The sequence below is a fragment of the Eumetopias jubatus genome, unplaced genomic scaffold (genome assembly GCF_037043125.1).
Source record: "Eumetopias jubatus isolate StellerSeaLion01/CBP00866 unplaced genomic scaffold, mEumJub1_p1.0 scaffold_2, whole genome shotgun sequence".
Taxonomy (NCBI): domain Eukaryota; kingdom Metazoa; phylum Chordata; class Mammalia; order Carnivora; family Otariidae; genus Eumetopias; species Eumetopias jubatus.
Genome location: NW_028274808.1, coordinates 110436047 through 110459960, shown reverse-complemented (window position 1 = coordinate 110459960; position 23914 = coordinate 110436047). Strand labels below are relative to the sequence as shown.

Sequence of the window (23914 nt, the reverse complement as noted above, 5' to 3'; positions counted from 1 at the left end):
TCCAATGTCCAAGGGACATCCCTAGGGACCAGGGATGTGGAACACTGACCCCATGCTGATCTTGCTTTTGCTGTCTGTGTAAGTAATAAACTAAGTCTATTTGAGCTCATTGTTTCCCCGCCGGTTAAATCTATGGAAATGGACAGCCAACCTAGCAGTTACAACTACACTTGACAATAACTTTTTGGTTTCTAACTTGACAAATATAGTGGGAGGAACAGATTTAAGAAGGTGAAGGAAATTAAGAGTTCTGTTTTGGAAGTTAAATTTGAGGTGTTTATGAGAAATTTATGGGAAGACATCAAGAAGATGATAATATATATATATATATATATATATATATATATATATCTGTAGTTCAGAGAAGAGGTCGAGGTACAAGTTTAGAAGTCATTAGTAGGTAAAAGGTATTTTAAGTCCTTATACTAGGTAAGATCACCCTGGGGAAGCATATAGGCAGAGAAGCCCAACTAAGTGTTGATATTTAGAGGTCAGGGGTAGAGAAACTGCCAAAAGAAGCAGATTTAAGAGGGACACAGGAAACCAAAGAATGTGGTATCACAGGAACTACTGGTGGCCATGTGCCACCACGCAGAGTGAGGAACTTGGAGAATTGGAGCCAATATGCATTGAGGGGCAGGGCTAGAGGAATCTTAATCTCCAGCCCAGCCTCTCCCTCAGGCTTATGGCACTCCTCCTTTAGAGTAAGCAGTCTACTGATCAGCACGGGAGAGTAAGCAGTCTAAGAACTTTCTTTTCCTCAGAAAGTTCTTTCTTCAGAAAGAGTCTCAAAGAACATGGTTACAGAATTAAACTTTGACTTTATTATATGCATGGAAGCTGTTAAAATTTTGAATTCATGGAGTTTAAAAATGTATGGTATATAAAAGTTAATATTTGGTAAGAAAACTGAAAAAGAATTCTAAACATAGCAATGGTTCATTAAAATGTCCAAAATACTGGTTTTAAATGCTAAATATACACAAGGAGAACTGTATTTTTGGAAATAAACACTATTATTCTACAGAAAGGAAATCATAGAAAAGGTATTATTGCTCAAATAGGGCTTCCTATATAAAAACCACAATGCTGCATTGGCACTATTCCAAAACACATTATGTTAGTACTCTAGTACTGCAAGTACCAACAGGCTACACCACCAGTAACAAGCTGCTCATAATCTTGACCTTGAAAACAAATGGCTGCTTGTGAAATATGACCAAACCAAGAGATGGTTCCTTACAAAACAAAACATAGGACTAAAAGCAAGCCTAAGAAGAAAATAATATATCCTTATTGAGAACACTATTCCTTCATCACCACGGGTACTTCTTGTACATTAGCCCTCACAGATGTACACTTAATTCTTAATAATACACTTAATAATTCCTAAATACATCTAGGAATGCAACAGATGACTAAATTGATGACTAATACAATTTGAAGACTTTCAAAATGATAATAGATCCCAAATTTGACAACAGATGACAGTAATACACCAATAAACCGAAGTATCCATAAAATGTCTACAGATTTCTTCATCCTTCATGACTCCTCTTAGCCCCTCTGTGTTCACAGTTCATTTTCATCCATTTCTGTAGGAGAAGTGTTTTGGGTGGAACAGGATGAGTAACTGCCATCCTCAGGTATGGGCTTCTGTAGTGGCCAGTTGTTTTCTTGCAAGAGTGATCTTGGAGACAAAATAAATTGAGTCTCAAAAATTTCTAAGGACTCTCCATCTTCCTTCTCTATCAGGAACTGATACTCACCAAATCTGACCATGCACTTATAAGGCAGGTCTGTTTTATTTAGGTAGCCCAGCTCCTTGTTGTCCACAAGGAGACTGGTCTTCTTACTCATATTTTTTATTTCAAAAGAGAGAACTGAACTATCAAACTTTTTAAACAGCTGCAGAGAAAACTGAACTCGGGAAACCTGTTTATCCTGAAAGGTATAATGACAGATGTTGGAATTTCGGCCAAATTTCACCACTTCGCTGGAGCAAAGTTTTTCTCGGTTATAAAACCTTATTGATTGGAATATTCCACTTTGCAGCTGGCCAGGATGGTAAACAGTTATCTGGAGACAAGTCACGGTCTCTTCCGTATCAGCATCTTCGAAACTGGTCATGATGTGTCTCAGAATCTGACCTGCCTGCAACAATCAAACCAGCATTTAGTTCACTCCCATTTTTCAGGCATTGAAATCTTTAATTCTAATATTTTGATGAAAATCTTCTGATAGGTGATTTATTTAGACTTTAAGACGACAATACACAGAATACTCAACTAGCACATATGTGAAATTTTACAGCAAGTCCCATGAGATCTGGTGTATTACTTTTTTCCATCTCTATTTTTCACTTCTAGTTTGACAATAAAACCATACACACAATCTAGACAATAACAAGGAACGCTTGTCGATAATAAAGTGATCTGGCAGGGGCGTAAATAAACTTCAGTTCCTTTCTCATTTAAATAGAGTGACTTGGCCCAGAGAAAATATGACAGCTATATTTTAGAAATCAGGATAAATAATCCCCTTGGTTTGAATGCCCTCAGAGGATATACACATAAAGAAAACCTACAGTTTATTAACTAAATTATAATTAGATGTATTATGAATTGTAAAACCTGATTAAAGAAATTTAAAAATTATAAACAAATAATTGCAACATTTATTCTTTACATCCTCACTTAGATTTCTAGTAGGTAAAGGGTTAAATATAATAAATGCTTAGCTACGATAGGGAAGCAAGCTAAGTGTCCATCGATAGATGAACAGGTAAAGATGTGATACACACACACACACACACACACACACACACACACACACACACGAATATTATGCAGCCATAAAAAGGAACGAGATTGCGCCATTTGTAATCTAGGATGAACCTAGAAGGTATTATGCTAAATGAAATTAAGTCATACTGAGAAAGACAAATACCATATGATTATACTCATTTGTGGAATCTAAAAACAAATGAATAGACAAAAAGCAGAATATGACCTGCAAATACAGAGAACAAATTGATGATTGCCAGAGGGGAGAGTGGGTGTTGGGCAAAATGAGTGAAGGGGAGTGGGAGATACAGGCTTCCAGTTACAAAATGAGTAAATCATAGGAATAAAAGGCACAGCATAGGCAATACAGTCAATGATACTGTAATAGTATTGTATTGTGACAGATGGTGGCTACACTTGTGATGAGCATAAGTATAGAGAAGTTGAATCACTGTTGTATACCTGAAACTAATGTAACATTGTACATCAACTATACTAAAAAAAAATAGTGCTTTAAAAGTTTTATACCTGTAAAATTAGACATTACATAAGTCAGTCCTAATTATCATAGTCTGTACTCCTACTGGAATTATTTATCAATTGTTCCTAATGACTGAACAAACTGTCATTAAGCACATTCTGTCATTAAGTGAAAAACAAACTGAGGGTTCTAGAGGGGAGGAGGGTAGGGGTATGGGTTAGCCTGGTGATGGGTATTAAAGAGGGCACATTCTGCATGGAGCACTGGGTGTTATGAACAAACAATGAATCATGGAACACTACACCAAAACAAATTATGTAATATATGGTGATTAACACAACAATAAAAAAATTAAAAAAAAAGAAAAAAAAGAAAAAGAAAATGGTATCTAATTGCAATTAAAAAAAAAAAAAAAGAGTTAATAACATCCCTCTAGAGCTCTCGGCCCTGTGGTGCCCTCCACCTACACGTGCCTACATGCACCTTTAATAATCAGTGGAGTAAAGTAGTATAACAGGATAGGAGAATTAATTACCAAAGTCTTGGAGAGATTATTCTGACACAGAACTGCCATTTTAAAACTAATTTATTTTAAAAGAATTAAGTGCACACAATTTAAAATTTGATACAGCAAAAAATGATTTTTAAAAAAAGTATCTTCACCCCAATCCTTCTAGAGTCAACCACTGTAAAAGTTGCTTTTATCCTTACAGAAATTTTCTTTATACAAAAAGCATAACTATGTGTGTGCTCATAGACACAAACACCTGTTTCTACACATAGAGAAAAATTTTTCTTATACAAACAGGAACATATTATATTTAATTCTAGGCCTTGCATTCTTAAATTAATAATATAAATGGGTGATTTGTTTCCATATCCACACATATACATATACCTTATATTTGAAAGGCTACACAGAATTCCTTTAATCTAGCATGGTGATAAATTATACCAATAAAGTGAGGCTGAGTGTTCCCTGCATTCCTTAAAAACTGTTTAGGGTTTGGAAATCAAGAATCTTAAGTGAAATTGATTTGTGGTTTTTTGTTTGCCATCTATATTAGATGTTGGTATCAGAATTATTATGCTGGTTTAAAAAAAAATCAGAATGCTTTCTTTTTCTTTCTACACTTGCTGCTATTTATTTTTAAAATACAATCTTTCCTCCTGTTTTGCAGTTATGGTGCTATTTTTTCCTTTTATTAAATTCCTTATTTAAATTCAATTTAGTTAACATATACTGTATTATTAGTTTCAAGGATAGAATTTAGTGATTCATCATTTCATATAACACCCGGTGCTCACTTATATCAAGTGCCCTCCTTAATGCCTATCACCTAATTATCCCTTTCCCCCACCCACCTCCCCTCCAGCAACCCTCAGTTTGTTTCCTAGAATTCAGCGTTTCTTATGCCTCTCTTATTTTTGCCTCCCTATTTTCATCTGATTTTATTTTTCCTTCCCTTCCCCTATGTTCATCTGTTTTGCTTCTTAAATTCCACATATGAATGAGTGCTAAAAATCAAACTCTCAATTTATTCAATTTTTCAATAAATGGTATGGCTAAGCAAAATTTCTTTTTTATTGATTTGGAAATATATCTTTAATTTTAAAATTACTTGTCATATATTGTTTTTGGACATTATTACATCATATCACATTACCCAAGCAGACAGGACATGCCCAGCTATAAGCAGCAAAGTGAGAGGAACCCTCAAAATCATGGGCCAAGGATGGTCAAAATTACTATGAAACCAACACAGCGAGAATTAACACACAATGGGTAGAATTGTGATTTGAAGACACCTTAATTATAATAAAGTCACATTATTCAAGAAGCTGACAGCATTAAAGAGAATAATTATAACAAATCATCAGATGATACAATTAGTGGTTGACAAGAAAAGAATTAGCAGTTAACAAGTAAAGAACCTAAAAAGGAGGGGCAAAAATCTGTCAGTGATCTCAGCCTTGTCTAGGATACACTGCCATCATTCTAGTTCATTCTTGGACTTTGTACAATAACAGTTCCAAAAGGAGAACTGGATTAAAAACATGGTGTATTCTGTATACAGTCTTTTGGTAACACCCAAATTTTGTTTTGTGTTCTTCCTATAACCAATTAGTTTAAAATTCATTCTTTTGAGCAAATCTACCACCAAGAAAAGTTTGCCCCACACAAGCTCTTATGCCTAATTCTCAGGGTAGATATATTATTCACTGCAAGGGGAAAAAATAGGCATTCTTGTTTATCAATCAGTGGCTACAAGTGTCTTGGTGTGAATCAACTCTCAGGGTTTGACAAACTTTTGGGATCATAATTTTGACTCTCCAAAAACACTGAGGTTGACTGTACTACTGTCAAATATTTACTGCCCCTCCCTACGAGGAGCCTTGCTCCTTTAGAGAGATGATACTTCTTACTGTATCATGACAACCACGTCAATGAAACATGAATGGAAGCGACATAGAAGCTTATTTCCAAGCAGAAGCTTTGAAAGCCACCATGTACTTCCACCAATCCTCTTGGCCTCTGCCACATCAGCAGTCCCCAAAAGCAGCTCAGCCTCCATCCCAGAGGGAAGGGCCAAAGACAGAGTCAAAAAGGACATGTAATATGAGCAATAAATCAAACTTTTTTTAAGTCATTTGTTCCTGAGCCCTAACATATCCTGGGCTGACATGCATCCACCTATCCAACCAAGGTACGAAATGACCTCAAACCCTGACAGTTAACAGGGTTACTACTTAACTGTACGCCCTTCACGTGCCAGGTACAGTGCTAGCCATTTACACATATTGTCTCATCTTCAGAATAACCCTATGAATCATCCTTCACAGAGGAGAGAGATATGTCTCAGAGGGTTTAGCTAAGTAGCCCAGGTCACAAAGCCAGTATCAAAGGCAGGATTCAAACAGAAAAAAAATACATACCCACAACAAAAACTGCTCTCTGTTGCCAGTTACTCCACAAGAGATAGCAGTTAATCTGTAGAGAGGAGGGCCATGGAAGTGTACTAAAACCAGCAAGACACCAACCTAGAATCTAGTGTTGGGGCAGGAAATACACTGTTACTCCTGCCTCATAAGAGAAAGAGGCTCTGAAGCAGCAGGTTACTGTGAGTATAAGTTATCCCTAAGTCTGCATGTATGGATGGATATTAGCATGGACCCAGTACTCACTAGTAATTGTGGTAGGTTGTTTGGGGAGCTCCAAAGTTGAATAAATCATGGTCTCTGATCTCAAGGAATTGAGAAAGTAATCTATTTGTTAATTTCTAGAGCTGCAAGTTCTCTCTACAAAGTGGCCTGAATCTCTGCCATTTCTGAGTGGTCAGTAGAAAGACAGGAAAGACTGAAACTAATAAAAACCCTAAAATGAACTAAAATTGGTAGGTTTTTTTTTAAAGATTTTATTTATTTGAGAGAGAGAGAACGAGTGAGAGAGAGAGCACGAGCAGGGGAAGGGGCAGGAGAAAGAGAAGCAGTCGCCCTGCTGAGCAGGGAGCCCAATGTGGGACTTGATCCCACGACCCCGGGATCATGACCTGAGGGGAAGGCAGATGCTTAAACTGCTTAACCGACTGAGCCACCCAGGTGCCCTGGAAGATCTTTAAAATAAAAAAAATAAAAATAAAAATATCACTAGTGTGCAAATGCTCAAAAGCAGCTTTTTGAAATGTCTGACATAAGTTATCAAAGATAGAAGAACAATGAGCTTATATAGCAGTAACAGTGGTTACCTCTGGAGAGGGAACCTGGGGTCAGGGGTGGAAAGGAGACTTTTCATTGCACATTCTATACCTTCGAAATTGTATACCATGTGTACTTAATATCTAATCAAACACTTAACAAATATTTTCTTTACAAAATTACAAACCATCTGATTTTTATGGAATTAAATGGAGGTGGAGATTAGCTAAGTATGAAAGGGGTAAACTATGATATCTTTTTTTTTCCTTTGTTTTTTTTTAATTTTTTTATTGTTATGTTAATCACCATATATTACATCATTAGTTTTTGGTGCAGTGTTCCATGATTCATTGTTTGTTCATAACACCCAGTGCTCCATGCAGAACGTGCCCTCCTCAATACCCATCACCAGGCTAACCCATCCCCCTACCCCCCTCCCCTCTAGAACCCTCAGTTTGCTTTTCAGAGTCCATCATCTCTCTTGGTTCGTCTCCCCCTCTGACATACTCCCCTTTTCTTCCTCTCCTGTTATCTTCTTCTTCTTTTTTCTTAAAATATGTTGCGTTATTTGTTTCAGAAGTACAGAACTGTGATTCAACAGTCTTGCACAATTCACAGCGCTCACCGTAGCACATACCCTCCCCAATGTCTATCACCCAGCCACCCCATCCCTCCCACCCCCAACCACTCCAGTAACACTCAGTTTCTTTCCTGAGATTAAGAATTCCTCATATCAGTGAGGTCATGTGATACATGTCTTTCTCTGATTGACTTATTTCACTCAGCATAACACCCTCCAGTTCCATCCACGTTGTTGCAAATGGCAAGATCTCATTCCTTTTGATGGCTGCATAATATTCCATTGTGTATATATACCACATCTTCTTTATCCATTCATCTTAAACTATGATATCTGACATAAAAAAACTATAAAACATGGTTCGCCTGGCTGGCTCACTCAGTAGAGCATGCAAATCCTGACCTCAGGGTCGGGAGTTCTAGCTCCACGATGGGAATAGAGCTTACTTAAAGAAAAAGTTGTAAAACACTGTGGTGATATCTGATACACAATAATATCTATATTCACAAATGAACTACAATAAATAGATAAATATATAGAAATGAAAATGAGCAAATGAGCCCTGCTATCAAGAACTTTATCACAGAAAGCATAATACAAAAGGTGAGTGCTCCATTCTTGAGTGTCAGAAGAAGAGTAAACCTCTCCTTTGCTGGACACCAGGAAGTAAGTACACACTTACCTGGGAGTCTTAGAGCTGGCAAGAGAAAGGTTAGACTCTGAGGTTGCCTTCTAACTCCTCTCAAAGGAAATAAGGTGCTATGTGCAAAATTATGCTCTCTACGCCTGCTCACACTCCCCCCCCCCCCCACAGACACATACACCAGTTACCCCTCCCAAAGTTGGGCAAAGCCAGTAAAGAGACCTACTACCCTGACCCTGCAAAAAGGCTGTTTGGACCTCAACTGTCATGAACAAAAAGACGGATATTTTTGCTCAAAGGAGGAGCCAGGTGTCCAAGCAGTTTAACAGAAAGTTTGGTGCCCCTGGGTGGTCATGCATGCCAAGAGGATTCTCATGCTAAGATCTACTGAAATAATGGAGCTTGTTCTGGGCCTTGTGTTAAGGAAGGTATTCTGAAGGTTTACTTTCATCCCTCCTCAGCTCCCACCCTATGGATAATCTCAAGAGAAAGTATGTCTTTGCCTTGTTCCAAGTAGCCTTTTTTCAAAGGCTTTCTCCCTGACCAACACCCAACACTGAGCTAACAGGAGGGAAGAGAAACGTGAAGCATAGCAAAAGACAGGGTTATCCTCCTGACTAACGTCCCTCGCCGGTCATCAGCCCCAGTGTGGCTTCGAAGACACCTGTGAACTCTACTACTGGTCAGCAGAATCAATTCTTAAATAATAGGTTTCGCAGAAGGAGTCGTGAAAACCAAAAAGAGCAAGAGGAGAACCTTAAGAGAGCTCACTTTTTCTTCAGAGACAGTGTCTTCTTTCTCCCACTCTACCTGATTAACCTGTACCCAATCTGATCCGCAGAGTCCAGCTTCTTGGTGGCTGCGGACATCCGCTATGAGGTAGAGCGTGGGTTCCGGCTTCCGGAGGATTTGGGAAATTCTTCTTTTCAATCTGAAAGCTGGGGAAAGTCCCAGAAAACAGCAGATTACTGTATTTTCCCAATATATATAATTTTCCTGAGGCAAGGAGGGCAGGTCCGGAGAACCCTCAGTAGAGAAGGGAGCCCGAGGCCCCGCAGAAAAGTCTCCTGGGGGACGCCGAGGGGGTTCACGCCCAATTGCTCTGTGAGCTACCCTTGATAAATGGAATTCTTTTGTGTTCTCTGATTAGGAGAAAAAAAAACAAAAACAAAAACAAAAAACTGCAAAGCACGGAAAATTATAAAGAAAACACACCCTATCTCTGGTATTTCCTTTCAGTATTCCCCCCTCGCATTTACAAATATTCCTAAGGTTTATAAAGTTGGGGCCGTGCCGTATCTAATTGTTGGCGCGCTCCGTGCGCTGAGCCGGCAGGAGCAGTTGGGTGTGACTTTGTACAAGAGCACCGCGAAGGACTCCTTGACAAAGCTTCCCTCTCGGGGCGATAAACAAACAAGACACACTCCCCACTTCAGCCCCAGCCCGCCGCCCGCCAGGTACCTTAGGGCCGGGGAGTCGGTGAACTAACTTCCCAGAGCGGCTTCGCTTTCCGGGCTCCACACGAGACTAACGGAGGCCACCCCGCGGAGGCTGGCGTTGGCGGACGGTCACCGCCCACCGCCGCCCAGCGCCCTCAACCACACGAGGAAGCGCCAGCCCGCCCCGCCGCAGCTCCTGGGGGAGGGAGAGGGCGGGTGTGAGCCAAGGGGGGCGGGGCCGAGTTGGGGGTGGAGGGGGGACAGACGCGACCGAACCCGGGGAGTGGGCGGCTGCGGGTCACTGGTCCTCGGGCGCGCGCCTCCTCGCCTCCTCCTCCCGGCCGGCCGCGCCCCCCCCCCCCCCCCCCAGCCAGCCCGCAAAGCCTTTACGAAGACTGGACGAAAGCGCCGAGGTTCTCAGGCCCCGCCCGCACGCGCGCCGGCACCCTCCCTCCTCCGCCGGGCGTCTGCGGCTGCTGTCGCCCGAGCGACACGAAGCCCAGGCCCCTGACCCCTTCGCTGAGCTTCCAGGCCACGTTTGAGGCGCAGTAAACTGGTAGGGACCTCACCTCCCCAGACAAGTGGCCCCTCCGAAGAGGATGTGGCTAGTGAGCTAGATTTTGAAAAGGGAACAGAAGCACTTCAACATTAAGGGCCACTCACCTCTCCCTGCCCTTCCGCCGCCCCACCTCAAGTGTTGGCCTGGGACCGGGTAGGGATAGGCAGAGAGTTGAACTTACTCCCTAAACAAGCCATGTGCACGGCTTGTATTATCTCATTTAATCCTCACAGTGGGGGGAGAGTAGGTCCCCCTTAGAGGTGAGTAAACGGCCGCCCTGAGAGTGGCTAAGTGTCACGTTGAGCGAGAACAGAGGCGGGATTTGAACGTGCCCCCAGAGCTCCAAATCAGCCTGCGGCTACCCACGATGCCCTCACCTTACACCAGGCCGGTCCAGGGGCTTCCTCTCCCGCGCCATCCGCCTGAAGGGATCCCTCACTCGACATCCGGGGTCTGGGGTTCCACGAATACAGGCTGGTACATGGTGCATTGAGAAACACTTGACCTCCCAGGAGTCCTTTATAGTCGCCAGTGAAATGAACTAAAGGTGGAGAGAACCTAAAGGCAGTAGGTGTCTAGAGCCGGGTGGGAGTGAGACTCTATAGAAGGAGTAGAAGAGGAGAGAGAACCAAAGATGAGTCAAGTCCAGGCTGTGGTATAAAGGCCGGAGGAAACACCTGAACATGTGGAATCCCAATGCCGGGCAGCCAGGACCAAATCCATATCCCGCTAACGTTGGGTACCCTGAAGGTTCCAATCCTTCCCATCCACCACCTGTAAATCCTGCCTATCCTCCAGGCCCCTTTCCAACTCCCCCAGGAGTTCCCCAGGGGAATCCAGCTTTCCCCCCAGGTGGGCCCCCTCATCCTGTGCCACAACCAGGGTCTCCAGGATGCCAACCCCTAGGTCCCTACCCACCTCCCTACCCACCACCTGCTCCTGGCATGCCTCTTGTGAATCCCGTGGCACCCGGCATGGTAGGACCGGGAATGGTGATGGACAAGAAGATGCGGAAGAAGATGAAGAAAGCTCATAAAAAGATGCACAAACACCACAAGCATGGCAAGCATTCCTCCTCCTCCTCCTCCTCCTCCTCTTCCAGCAGTGACTCTGACTGAATACAGGGCCTGGACCCTTCCCTCAAGCCTCTCCAGTTCTGCTCTCCCATCAAGCTTCAGATGCCATCTTGTACTGGGGAAAATTAGCCCTTGTGCCCCTTCTCCCTCATCCCCCAATCTGAGCCTTACTCTGCTGTTCAGCCCTAACCAGCTAGGGAGAATGGGAAAAGAATTGCCATGGCTAGCAAAGACCGTCTTCTCACTACTTGGGTAGAACTTTTAGCTGATGAGTTTAGCAGGAGAACTATTTTTTGAGGATGGTGAGACCTTGGAGCTGAATGCCAAAGATGAGTTTAAGATCTGTAAAATGTGATTTTTTAAAACTTTCTTTTGTAATACTTGTAGTTGGGAGGTGTGGAAATTTAATTATGGAAAAAAAGAAACTGTGCCGTTTTTGTAATGGTGGCTGGCACACTTTGGTGATTTAGTGGCAAATAGATTTCCCAGCAGCCTTTATTGATTGTACTAACTGTAAGGCTGCTGGGAGGTGGAGTCCATTTGGCTGATAAGCTCTGCTTGCCATTTTGGTATCTCACTGCTTAGTTCAATAGACTGGCTTAGGTCCTTCTCATTCTCCACCTCTCAGTCCAAATAAAGCTTTTTTTCCTGGAAAAAAAAAAAAAAAGAAGGAGTAGAAGACAGAGAAGAGAGGAGGGAGGACCAAGCTAGCAGTGACTGAGGTCAAACTGGCCCACTTACTTCAGAGCTTGGAAATCTACCTGCCAATTCTGGTAGGTGTCAGATGGAAGCCACTTATCTGTCTGGATTCTGACCCTGAATGGCAGGACAGTTGCTCATTTGCAGGTCAGTTTCATTGACAATAAAATGACATTAATACTTGCTGCTTTCCCGTCTGATAAAGAGATACTGTGAGGGATTAAATTTTGACCTCTCAGAGTTAGTCAGGTATAATCAGGAACTGTAAGCCTGGGGAACGAAGAGTACAACTACATGTGAGGCCGATTCCTGTAAGGCTGCAATTTGGTTTGTTAATCATCAACATTTATTATCTCTTCTCTGGAGTGGAGGTAGCCAGAGTATCTTCTTTCAGCTGAAGAACATTAGACCGTGTGGAAGGTAAGATATGTAACTTGACCATACCAATAAACCTATACAATAAAATTATATTATCAGAATTGGCTTGGAGTTTCTGATCTCCGGCCTGTAAAATTAACTAAGATTTGAAAATGCTTTATAAGCTGCAAAGGACTAGATGTTATTAACAACTCTAATAAAGAAAATGCAACAATTGCCAAAATTTATGATGCTGAGTATTATTTCATTTTTCAGTTCCCTTTAAGTATTCCTAGGCTACCGATTTAGGAAGAGATTAAAAGGAACCCTTCAGAGAAACGGACACCCAAAAGTCAGGCTAGAATTGTTTTATCAAGACAAAACATAAGAAAACATAGGCAGGTATGTTGTTGATACAGAAAAGAGGGATTTACTATTTGAAATATCAGTGATGAATTATTTAATGTGAAAATAACATAAAATGTCCCCAATCTAATATATTTTTCCATGGGAAGATTCTCAAAAATAGTTTTTAGATACTTTCAGTAGCCTGTAATTAAGCAGATATACCTGTAAGCCTATTGTATTTAAGATCAAAAATAGAGGAAGCTAATTTGTGGTAATACAATCACAACTTATAGGAAAAAAAATGTTGCTTGTTTGTGTTGCTTGCTAGTTATTGGGTCATATGAAATCCACCTTCTGTTCAATGCACTCTAAGCCCCTTGGATACACACTCATTTACGCTCCACTGCCCAGCTCAGATGCTCAGATTTGGGGTAACTCAGCTCAGGAGTGCCTCATTTCACGACTGATGCTTTCTATCAACCCGTGGAAATACTCAGAATTACTTGAGATATCTCATTTAACTCTTTTTCCATTATTCTCTAAATGGGAGACAAGTGGAAGCCTGAAGTGTTGGGATTGGGACAAAGGAAAGCTAGTGTGGACTTCTCTTCCTCCTCCCTATTGCTGGAGTCAAGTGACTGCAATTAAAATGAACAACTTAGATTTATGTGGAAAGATCTGCCAGATGCACTACTAAAGAAAAAACCAAAGTGCTGAACAAAGATGCTGCCATTTGTAGAAAAAACAAAAACAAAAACCCTGTCTGTAAATGAATGAAATATCTGCAAAGAAATCCAATTAATCTAACGATTAATCTGAGAAAAAGAATTTGGGAGAGAGAATGCAGAAGATCCATGTCGGGAGATATTTTTCATTATGTACTTTTTCAAATGTTTGAATTTTGTCTCATTTGCAGGCATTGTAGTTACACACACACCCCCCCCAAAAAAAAACAGCTTTTAAAAGAAGAGCCAAGTAAGAGAAGTCTCCCAAGAGTCAGGCTTCAGTGCCCTAATGCCTCTATTTCTCATAAGATGGGAGACTGCAATAGAATTCAGGTTCCCAAGAGAGTGGTCAGATGGTGAGGTGAATATTAGAGCCTGCGAAGGCAGGGCACGGGAAGGTAGAGGAGGAGGAGGAGTCAACCTATTTGGGGCCATCTGCTCTGGCCCTCCCTGGAGGCAGTTGTGGGAAAGTTCTGTGGTAGCAGAATTCTAAGATAGCCCACAACATACCCACCCACTGGTGCATGCAATTTATATAACTTCCTCCCCTCTAGTGTGAGCAGAACCTGCGAATATGATGGGATATCACCTCCTATGACTAGGTTTCTAATCAATTGTCTTTGAGATAATCCAAAGGGAAATTATCTAGCTGGGCTGGACCTAATCACATAAATCCTTAAAAGGGACTGAGCCCTTCAGGAAGGCAGAGACATATGCCCATGTTGGCCAGCAACTGCCTATGGAGACCATGTGGCAAGGAACTACTGGTGGTATCTAGGAGCTAAGAGTGGTCCCCAGCCAACAGCCAGCAAGAAAATGGTGACCTGAGTCCTACAACTAGAATTCTGCCAGCAATCTGAATGACACTTGAAGGAGACCCCAAGCCTCAGATTTCAATTGCAGCATTCTCAACTATAACGTGCCCAGACCTCTGACTGATGGAAAAATAGAAATAATAGATGGGTGCTGGGCTTTTTTCCTTGTTTTTGTATATCATAGAACTTTTATTATTTTTTCTGCTAAATTTTTAAATATTATATAGCATCCATATTTTAGTTATGATACTATTTACAGACATTTAAAATGCATCTTCATGGGGCTCCTGGATGGCTCAGTCAGTTGGGCGCCCATTCTTGACTTTGGCTCAGGTCTCAGTCTCAGGATCATGAGATGGAGCAGTGAGTAAGTCTCCTCGCTGAGCAGGGAATCTGCTTGTCCTTCTTCCTCCCCCTGCTTGTGTGCATGTGTACACGCATGCTCTCTCTCTCTCTAAAAAAATAAATAAATAAAACCTTTTAAAAAATAAATAAAATAAAATGCATCTTCATTTACAAATATTTTATATTTTGTCTATAGAACAGATAATTTAGTGGGTGCTGCTTTATGCTGCTAAATTTGTGGTAATTTTTTAATGCAACAATAGAACACTAATAGAGTTTTTTTGTTAGAGGATCTCAGTGGATTATGAGAGTCCCCAATAGATCTTGCCCTGATAACCCATTATGAGATCTAGAGGCTTTGTAAGCAGCAAAAAAAAGGGCCAATTTGGGGGGGAGGTGCATTATTTCTACCTATCACATGTCCTCCAAACCAAATAACTTAATCTTTCCCTTGTTGAATCTAAATTGTGTCATATAGTACTTCTCACTGGTGTAAGTTTTAGGAATAAAAAATTACTAAATTTCCTATTTTTTTAGGAAAAAAGTAAAACAAAGCCCAAAAGCCTCCCCCTCCTTTAATATTACACTTATGTATTCACATTGTAGTTGTTAGTGCTTCTTCATTAATTTTTAAAATCCAAGAAATCACTAGCATCCTAACAAATAACGTTTTATACTACTAATGAGGGATCAGAAGCTATACATTAGTTAATTTATAACACAATAATTTTTTTCTCATTAAAAAAATAGAAAACATTGCCTTAGAGAAATGCCATACCTGGAATAAGCTGTCCGTCTATCCTCTATCTCTAGTTTTTTCTTTATGTTTACCATAATTGTGCTGTCAACTAAGTGCATAATTCTGGGGGAAAAGTTCCAGAATAACATTCTGGCCATTAACCCCATAGAAATATCACTATTCCTTGCTGTTTGTGGCCCTCAAGTTTATTATATAATTAATTATATGATATAATAAAAGGGTAAAGTTAGTCTTGAGATCATCTTGCTCCAACCCTGAAGTAACTTCAGAAGTATAACCCCTTCTGAACATAGGCTCCATGTGCATATTTTATGTAATCTAGGCTTAGATGGAAAGATTCTCTTTCTACTCTACTTATTTATCTTACGTTTTAGGATTTAAAAATATTCCATCTGCTTTCTGCCAGCACTTCACTGAATTTGTTCTTGTTAAAGCTATCTTTGACCTACTTGCCAAGCCAGTGGACACTTTTCTGTTCTCATCCTTTGTCACTTCTTGGCACCGTTTAGTACTGTTGACCACTCTCACTTTGAAAGGGAGTCCTAACATGAGTTTGTCTTTTGATAATAGATCAAAAACAATGTTCATTGTTTCTTACTGATATTCTTTTTCCTTGACCCTCAGGGGACTGACTCCCCATCCTGACTTCATTCAAATAAGGAGTTTCCTTGCACTTTGTTTAAAAGAGGAAACTTCTCTGTAATAATACAACTCCTAGAATACCTCTCACCAAAACCATCCCTAAAGGGGTGTGTCTTATGGTGGAAAACTGCTGAAAGTCCCTGAGTTGAATTACACAATCAGATTCTGAGACAGTGACACTCTGTTCTCTTTTAAATTTCTACTTCCTGAAACCGAGGCTGTTTATGAGAAACGGTGTATTTCAGGGAGATTGTCCTAAAATTAACCTTTTTCAGAGTTAGATTTGCTGGCCTTTAAAAGTGTTTATCCTCTTCTTCGAGACAAAGGTGAGTATCAGCCTTTAAATGACAAAACACAGTAGATGTGGGTACAAAAGATGGCATAATGTATAAGAAGGTATTTTTTTTTAACTGTGTGACCTTATTTCTACTTCCTGATCTTGTCTACGTTTAAATAACTTTAAAGCTCAGAGAATACTTGCACTTCTGAAAAACGGCACAGAAAGGGAGTGACGGTTGGGAAGGGGAAGGAACAGTAAACTTAGGTTACTGGGAAAGGAGAAAAGGAACCTGTTTTTTAGAAGGTTTTCATAACAACGTCCTTATGTCAGGGAGCTTGCTATTGAACATCTGACTTTGTCACTGAATTGAGATGTTTGATTAAAGCATTAAAAGAGGTGGGATTGGGGTGGCTGAATGGCTCAGTGGGTTAAGCATCTGTCTTTAGCTCAGGTCATGATCTCAGGGTACTGGGATCAAGCCCCACATCGGGATCCTTGCTCAGCGGGTGCCTGCTTCCTCTCTCTCCCTCTGTTTGCCCCTCCCCCTGCTTGTGCTTGCTCTCTCCCTCTCTCTCTCTCTGTCAAATAAATAAATAAAATCTTTATAAACAAAAAAAAGGTGGTGAATTAAAAAAAAAAAAGAGGTGGGATTACTTACATGAAAAATTAACCCTGGGACTTTTGCCTGGAGTACATAGGTAATCATAACAGAAACCATCACTTGTGCAATGACCTCAGTGATTTTGCCAGGAAACAGGTAAGAGTGGAGAATTACTCTTTTCGTTTGGGAAGAACTGACAGGAATTCTGGGTGTGGTGAAACATTATGTAGACAGAAAGCATCTAGAAAAATTAAATTGCTTCATGCTTTATTCAAAGAGTCCTTTCACTAACAAATTTTATCATTTGAAATTAGGGCTCTGAACTACTTTGGAAAACCACAGATTATGAGCTTTAGAATAGTCTGGGACTTGCAGGTGGGTGAGAGTGCAGGGGCAGGGTCAGAAAGGAGGGGGTTTATGTCACAATATAATGGCACCTCTGAATTATTTGTTTCTTATCTCCCTCTGCCTTTTCTTTTCTTTTTACTTAGTGCAGCTAGTACTCTTATGAGAAGTAATCTCTACTTCTGACTGATATCTCATTGTTAAGAACAGTTTAAATTCCTTACACAAAATCACTGTTGCTGTTCAAGTCTCTACATGATGCTTTAGCATAGTCTCCATGCTCCTTTGTTTCTCCTCTTTCCTCCTTGGCCTCAAATACATTTTGAGTATTGAACTATATAGAGCATTTGTAATTATACCACAGAATCTGTGCACCCCTGTAGATGGGATGTCCACAGATTGTATGTATGGTGAGCACAGTTTTGGGTAGGGCTGGGTATAGGTTCACTTACCACCTGAGAGACACACAAGACCTAAACAAATGCCAAGTCTATATCCAGTGACCAGAATAATTTACTTCTCTCTTTCCACCTCCCCTTCCAAACTCTGTCATCCTGCAGCCTCAAGAGAAACAAAACACTTAAAAGTATTCTGGCAATAATTTACTCTCCACTTCAAATACCTTTTGAATCTGAGATGAAGGAATTCTCCAAGTTCTTCCCCAACAAGACACCAGAATTTGATAGTATCCTTCACTGGCATGAGTAATGTTAGGGTGGCTGGTGATGGGGGGCAGCGAAGAATTGCACAAAGAGTAGAGCAACAGGCAGGAGAGAGTTTATTCACTCTCCAAGGGAGGACAAGGGCCAGACATCAAGAGAGATGTTAGCCTGAGTTTCTGTTAGGTTGGGCTTTTTAAGGGGTTTTGAAGGATGTGAGAGGTTTGAAGGTGACATGACTTTTGGCCAGGTAGAATGGGAGGTGACAGGGCTTTTTAAGGGTTTTTGAAGGATATGAGAGGTTTGAAGGTGACATGACTCTTGGCCAGGTAGAACGGGAGGTGACAGGCTTCTCCAGGAGCTCTCTCCAGGGCTTGTCCAGGATGTGTGTTGTGATCAGGCCAGAGAAGAGTATGTTTTGTAGTTGGGGTCTATTTTCTGAGAATAAAGGGTACCATAACCTAGAAAAACAAAGAGTGAGGGCGAGGTATAAACACCTGTGAGTTTGGTCTGTAAGAATGGCTGGGGAGGGGGCTTTGAATAGATCCCTTTCAAGTAAGAAGCCAATAATTACTTTAAACTTATGTGTGTGTGTGTGTGTGTGTGTGTGTGTGTGTGTGTCTGTGTATTTTTTTAAAGCCATATGTAAATCATGATGGATGTTATAAAATCTCACATAAAATAATACTGTGTGGTGAGCACACCTGACATGTTAAGCTCTAACAATCTCCCCTTAAGTCCTATGTGATCTAAGTTTGGGTTTAGAACCTGGAATTTTCTTTAAGAATAAGTGTTCATTTCAAAATATTTCTGAAACTCCATGGTTCCTCCCATTCCAAAAGAATTTCACTGACCCCTTTCCCTGAACACAGTACACATACTACTTTTACTGTCCCTTAATCCATTTCAGATGATGATGGCTTTTTAGCATAAAATGCTCATTGAAAATGCTTTCCTGAAATTTTAAGCACCTATGTTTTGGAGAATTTTAATGGGAATGTGTATTCAAACTTTTGATATAAACCCATGCCATATTTTTGTTATTGTATCTGTTGCCTCTCTATCTGGGGGAGTCTGTTTCTTGTTATAGACAGTGACATCGATTTTTGCAGGATGTTGTGATTTTCTGTGTTTATAGAGTTCTGTGAGATAGACAAGTTTAAAAGTAAGAATATTGTCTGTTGCTATTATTCTCCTATGTCTAAGGAACAGAAAGAGATGATCATAGCTTTAATATCAGTTATATATTAATACAGTTTTCTCAAAGTATGGTGTACAAACTACTGATTTTAGGTGGCATGTGTCCAAACTTTGAAAATTTGAGTTTTATCCTTGGTTTAATGTGAATTAAAAATATAATTAGCTCGGGGTACCTAGGTGGCTCAGTCGGTTAAGCATCTGACTCTTGATTTCGGCTCAGGTCATGATCTCAGGGTCGTGGGATCAAGCCTGGTGTCAGGCTCTGCGCTCGGGGCAGAGTCTGCTTGCGATTCTCTCTCTCCTTCTCCCTATGCCCCTCCCCCTGCTTGCACGCACTCTCTCTAAATACGTAAATAAATACATAAATATTTTTAAGACCAAATAATTAGCTCATAAAATTTATGACTTCATGGATATTATTGCTCAGGAGGATGTTAAGTAAAAAGAAAGTGAGGTGTTTACTACTGATTTTACGGAAACAGGTAAATAAATACTCTTACAGGTAATATGCAGATATGGTAAAAATTGTGAAGGTGGAATGTAATTAGCTAAAGTTTTGGAAATATTGAACTACTGTGTTTGGTAAGTGGATATTTTCTGAACCACTGCAGAAATTTGAACCTCACTGGTCCTTGGTTACACAGCTCAATTAATAATACAATCTGTTAAATTTCTTAATTATAGATACACAAAATAGTTGATAAAAATGCTTTATCATTTTATCATATCTTCAGTCCTCATGAATTGCCATAAAATTGAAGGGATGTAGAAGGTAACCAATATTTTTTGAAATAAGAATCAGAGAGAGGATAGGGGCTCCTGGGTGGCTCAGTCAGTTGGGCAACCAACTCTTGATTTCAGCTCAGGTCTTGATCTCAGGGTCATGGGATAGGCCCACAGCAGGCTCTGCACTCAGTGTGGAGCCTGCTTAGGATGCTCTCCCTCTCCCTCTGCCCCTTCCCCAGCTCTCTCTCTGTCTCTCTCTCTAAAATAAATAAATCTAAAGAAAAAAATCATAGAGAGGATGAATCATCCCAGAGTAAGCACTGTAGTTCTCTTCTGCCTGTTTTACCCAGACACTGATATCTTTGAAGGGCAAAGAGGGGTGGTGTGGGCTAAAGGGTAGGAGAGGACGAGGGGACCATAAGCATCATCTGAGTCATTAATGTATCATGAAGTGTGCCAGTGGCCCTTAAAAAATAATCATATTGTAATTTATTTTAGGAACTCCATTCTAGGGAGGATATAATTCTTAATATGGAGAAAATTCACAAAGATGTTTATCATAAAGGTATTTATGATAACAACGAATTGTAAGCATTCTAACAAAAGGGAAAGGTTAAGCAAATTATAGTACAGTAGTCCCTCTTTTATCCATGGTTGTGCTTTCCACGGTTTCAGTTATCTGCAGTCAGCCACCACCAGAAGCAGATGATCTTCTTTCTGACATTTTGTCACATGCCTGCATCATTCACCTGACTTCATCTCCTCACATAGGCATTTTATCGGCTCACATCACCACATGGTGAGTACAGCACAGGCTCACATCACCACACGGTGAGGAGTACAGCACAGGCTCACATCACCACACAGTGAGTACAGCACAGGCATATCTCATTTTATTGTGATTGCGTTATTGCACTTTATGGATACTGAGGTTTTTACGAACTGAAGGTTTGCGGCAACCCTGCATGGAGCCAGTTTGTCCACGCTGTTTTCCCAACAACAGTCGCTCACTTCGTGTCTCAGTGTTACATTTTGGTAATTCCTCAATGTTTCAAACTTTGTCATTGTTATGTTTGCTATGGTGATCTGTCATGAGTGATTTCAACTTATTGAAAGCTCAGATGATGATTAGCATTTTCTAGCAATAAAGTATTTTTTCATTAAGGTATGTACATTTTTTAGACATAATGCTATTCTGCACTTAATAGACTAAAGCATAGTGTAAACATAATTTTATATGCACTTGGAAACCAAAAAGTTCATTTGACTCGCTTTATTGCAATATTCACTTTTTTATGGTAGTCTAGAACTGAACCTGAAATATCTTCAAAGTATGCCTGTACATGGGCACCTGGGTGGCTCAGTCGTTAAGCGTCTGCCTTCGGCTCAGGTCATAATCCCAGGGTCCTGGGATGGAGCCCCAAGTTGGACTCCCTGCTCAGCGGGGAGCCTGCTTCTCCCATTCCTTTGACTCGTGCTCTCTTTCTCTCTCTCTCTCACTATCTCTGTCACTATTTCTCTCTCTCTCGCTCTCAAAAAAAAAAGGTATGCCTATACAATATGTTATTTTGAGAGAGAGATACCACATTCACATATGTTTGATTACAGTATATTGTTATAACTTTTATTTTATTTTATTATTATTGTTGCTAATCTCTTCCTGTGCCTAATTTATAAATTAAACTTTATGTATGTATATATAGGAAAAAATATGGTATATATAGGGTTCAATATGGCTTCAGGCATCCATGGTCTTGGAATGTATCACCCAAGGATTAGGGGGGAGGGCCTACTGTATATCTGTAAGACAAGATGGAGAATAGTACCAGCATAGAAAATGCTGAGTGAAAAACAGAGTCAGGGTCAATTAACTATTATACTTACAACTATGCAATACATATATAAAATATAGATATAGAAAGATATAAATTCACAAATATTCTAAAAGTGGTTGTTGTCTTACAGTGATAGATTAATTGTTCCTTTTCCTTTTCTCTTTGTCTGTATAGGTAATGTATTTTTATATTGACTTTTTATATTACTATATAACATACTTATATTACTTCTTGACAAAACTAATAGAATGTGTTAAATAAAACTATGCTGCTGTCTAGTAAATACAACTGTAGAGTCTTTGGAAGATAAATCTTACCTTTTCTTTATTTGGCATACAAATAACTAGGTATTTGAAAACGAGAGGATTGAGTCTCAGTGCTAGAGTGAATGGGCATAGCAGAGTCAGAGAACATAGACAGAAATACCAATTGAAACACTTACGCTCAGTTGACTTTTCTTGCATTGATTGCTTCAGTCTCAATCATGGTTTTTACTGCAGTCAACTTACTCTTGTTTTGAAGAAAGGAAAAAAGGAGGGGAAGAGGAATGGGAACTTTACATGATATATATGCTAATAGTTTCCTAATTATCTCATTCTTTTGAATTCCCATAACCTGGATTCATACATTTATGTCTATACGTGTTGTACTTAACATTCATTTTTGCCATTCTTTGCATATACTCCTATTGCACCTCAAAGTATATTGTGTCATCGGCTTGCCCGAAAACTTTGCTTAGAATCTTAACCTTAGCACATCTAGTTACTGTGATACATTCCCCATGAGTGCACTGTAACCACTGAAAAATATGCAAAATTTTCAACAAAAGTCTTGTCCGTCCATAAGTGTTTTTCTTTTTTATAAAAAAAATGCTTAGCTCCTCATCACATGTCCTTTTATTTGACCACTTCTTCAAAATGACTTAATCTCTGATTTTAGTTTGGATGCTGCCGGTCATCATTTTCCAAGATAACCATATTCCTACCCAGAAATTTGCTTCCCTAAATCCTGCCCTGAGTTATTGTGAGGGATAATAAAATGTGAGTGAATAGCATCTCTTCTGAGATATTACTCAATCAGGTCTGATTCACATCTCTAAAAGTTGCTGGTTCTTTAATAAGAAACATTTGAATCCCTTTGAGCCCAGATTCCCTGCCACCCCATACCTCCCCTCTTCCCCAGTGGGCAAGAGAAACGGGTAGGAGGACACCAGGAACTAGGTGGAGCTTCTAAAGGCACAGCTTGCCAGGCAGCTGAGAAGCAGACAGAAACACCCCTACCCAGTTAATTTCAGGCTGCAGGCTCCAGCCTCTTAATGTCAATGTAGCAAAGCATTCATCTTTGTAGCTCTCCTTTGGGACTTCTTGAGACATATTCTTTAAATATATTTCCACTCAATAAAATGACCTCTCATTACTTTATTCAGATCCAAAGGTCACTTTTAGACTTCATTTTTCTCTCTCTTTGCAATTTTGACACTGTTGACTTCTGCAAATTTTCTTTTTTGGTTTCCATATCACTGTGCATTTCTGACTTTTCTCCTACTTCTCTGGCTGCACTTCACTTTTATATTCTCTTTCTCTGTCCACATCAGATACTACATTGTGCTCTCTGCCTCCTCTCTCTTCTGCTGCGTGTTCGCATCGGATGAATGCCTGTTGCTGCACTTATACCGGTTTATACAAAGGCCCTGTAGTTCTTCTTCCAGAGTTCTGGAATCTTACATCCAAGTGTAAACCTCTATTACTAAATATCTCTATTCTGCATCCCACAGGCATTTCACATCGAAAATTTTCAACCCTGGGCTCATTTACCACCTCCATCAGTATTTTTTATATTGATATCTGGCACTAAAAGCCATGTATTTGCTCAAGCTAAACATCTGGGCTCTTCTAGACCCCTTATTTCTTTACCAACAATATCTAATCAATTTTGAAGTGAAATTGATTCCATTTCTTAAATATCTTTGGAAACTACCCATATCTACCTATTCTTGGTTCAGGCCCTCAAGCTCTCACAGCATGTCCTGATCTCCTTAGCCTCTAGCCTTTGTCCTGTTGGATTAGATATTTCCCAGGACCCAGAGCATTCTTCTACCCCAGAACTTTTTTGCAGTAACCATTTTTTTTAAACTAAGACTATATCTTTTATCTCTGAATTCCCATTACCTAGCCCAATCCATGACATGTTGTAGATACCCAATATGGATTTGCTAAGTAAGTGAAATTTAATGGATTCCTACTTTTCTGCCCTATTTCTTTTGTTTAAATGAGACTTACCACAGCTTAAAGTTCCCTGGCTTACAAAGGACATAATT

At 40.1% G+C, this 23914-nt stretch overlaps 2 protein-coding genes and 1 pseudogene across 8 annotated transcripts in view; 2 read left to right on the top strand and 1 right to left on the bottom strand.

Moving 5' to 3' along the window:
* Nucleotides 1-814: 814 nt before the first annotated feature.
* TIFA (TRAF interacting protein with forkhead associated domain) lies at nucleotides 815-9802 on the bottom strand. 3 transcript variants are annotated; one of them, XM_028121330.2, is made up of 3 exons: nucleotides 9648-9802; nucleotides 8997-9124; nucleotides 815-2154 (listed from the first exon to the last, which is right to left on the bottom strand). In XM_028121330.2, exon 3 carries the CDS (start codon nucleotides 2128-2130, stop codon nucleotides 1573-1575), a length of 558 nt encoding a protein of 185 aa, XP_027977131.1. In that variant the 5' UTR covers nucleotides 2131-2154; nucleotides 8997-9124; nucleotides 9648-9802; the 3' UTR covers nucleotides 815-1572. The 3 variants fall into 3 exon arrangements, with proteins under 3 accessions (XP_027977131.1, XP_027977130.1, XP_027977129.1); XM_028121328.2 differs by having other exon boundaries at nucleotides 816-2154; nucleotides 8958-9124; nucleotides 9648-9801; XM_028121329.2 differs by lacking the exon at nucleotides 9648-9802 and having other exon boundaries at nucleotides 8943-9120.
* A 1008-nt stretch (nucleotides 9803-10810) lies between these two features.
* LOC114222633 (proline-rich protein 13 pseudogene) lies at nucleotides 10811-11702 on the top strand (annotated as a pseudogene).
* A 4467-nt stretch (nucleotides 11703-16169) lies between these two features.
* Nucleotides 16170-23914, top strand: part of ALPK1 (alpha kinase 1) — a 117765-nt gene continuing 110020 nt past the window's right edge. For 2 of the 5 annotated variants that reach the window (XM_088021070.1, XM_028121270.2), the window contains exons 1-2: nucleotides 16170-16277; nucleotides 20438-20628. The gene's annotated coding sequence lies outside the window, so the exon portion shown is untranslated. The remainder of the gene's footprint in view (nucleotides 16278-20437; nucleotides 20629-23914) is intronic. The other 3 variants (XM_028121273.2, XM_028121269.2, XM_028121271.2) reach the window with 3 other exon arrangements.

Coding starts and splice junctions, on each gene's coding strand:
- TIFA (XM_028121330.2), bottom strand. CDS start 2,130: ATGACCAGTTTCGAAGATGCTGATACGGAAGAGACCGTGACTTGTCTC.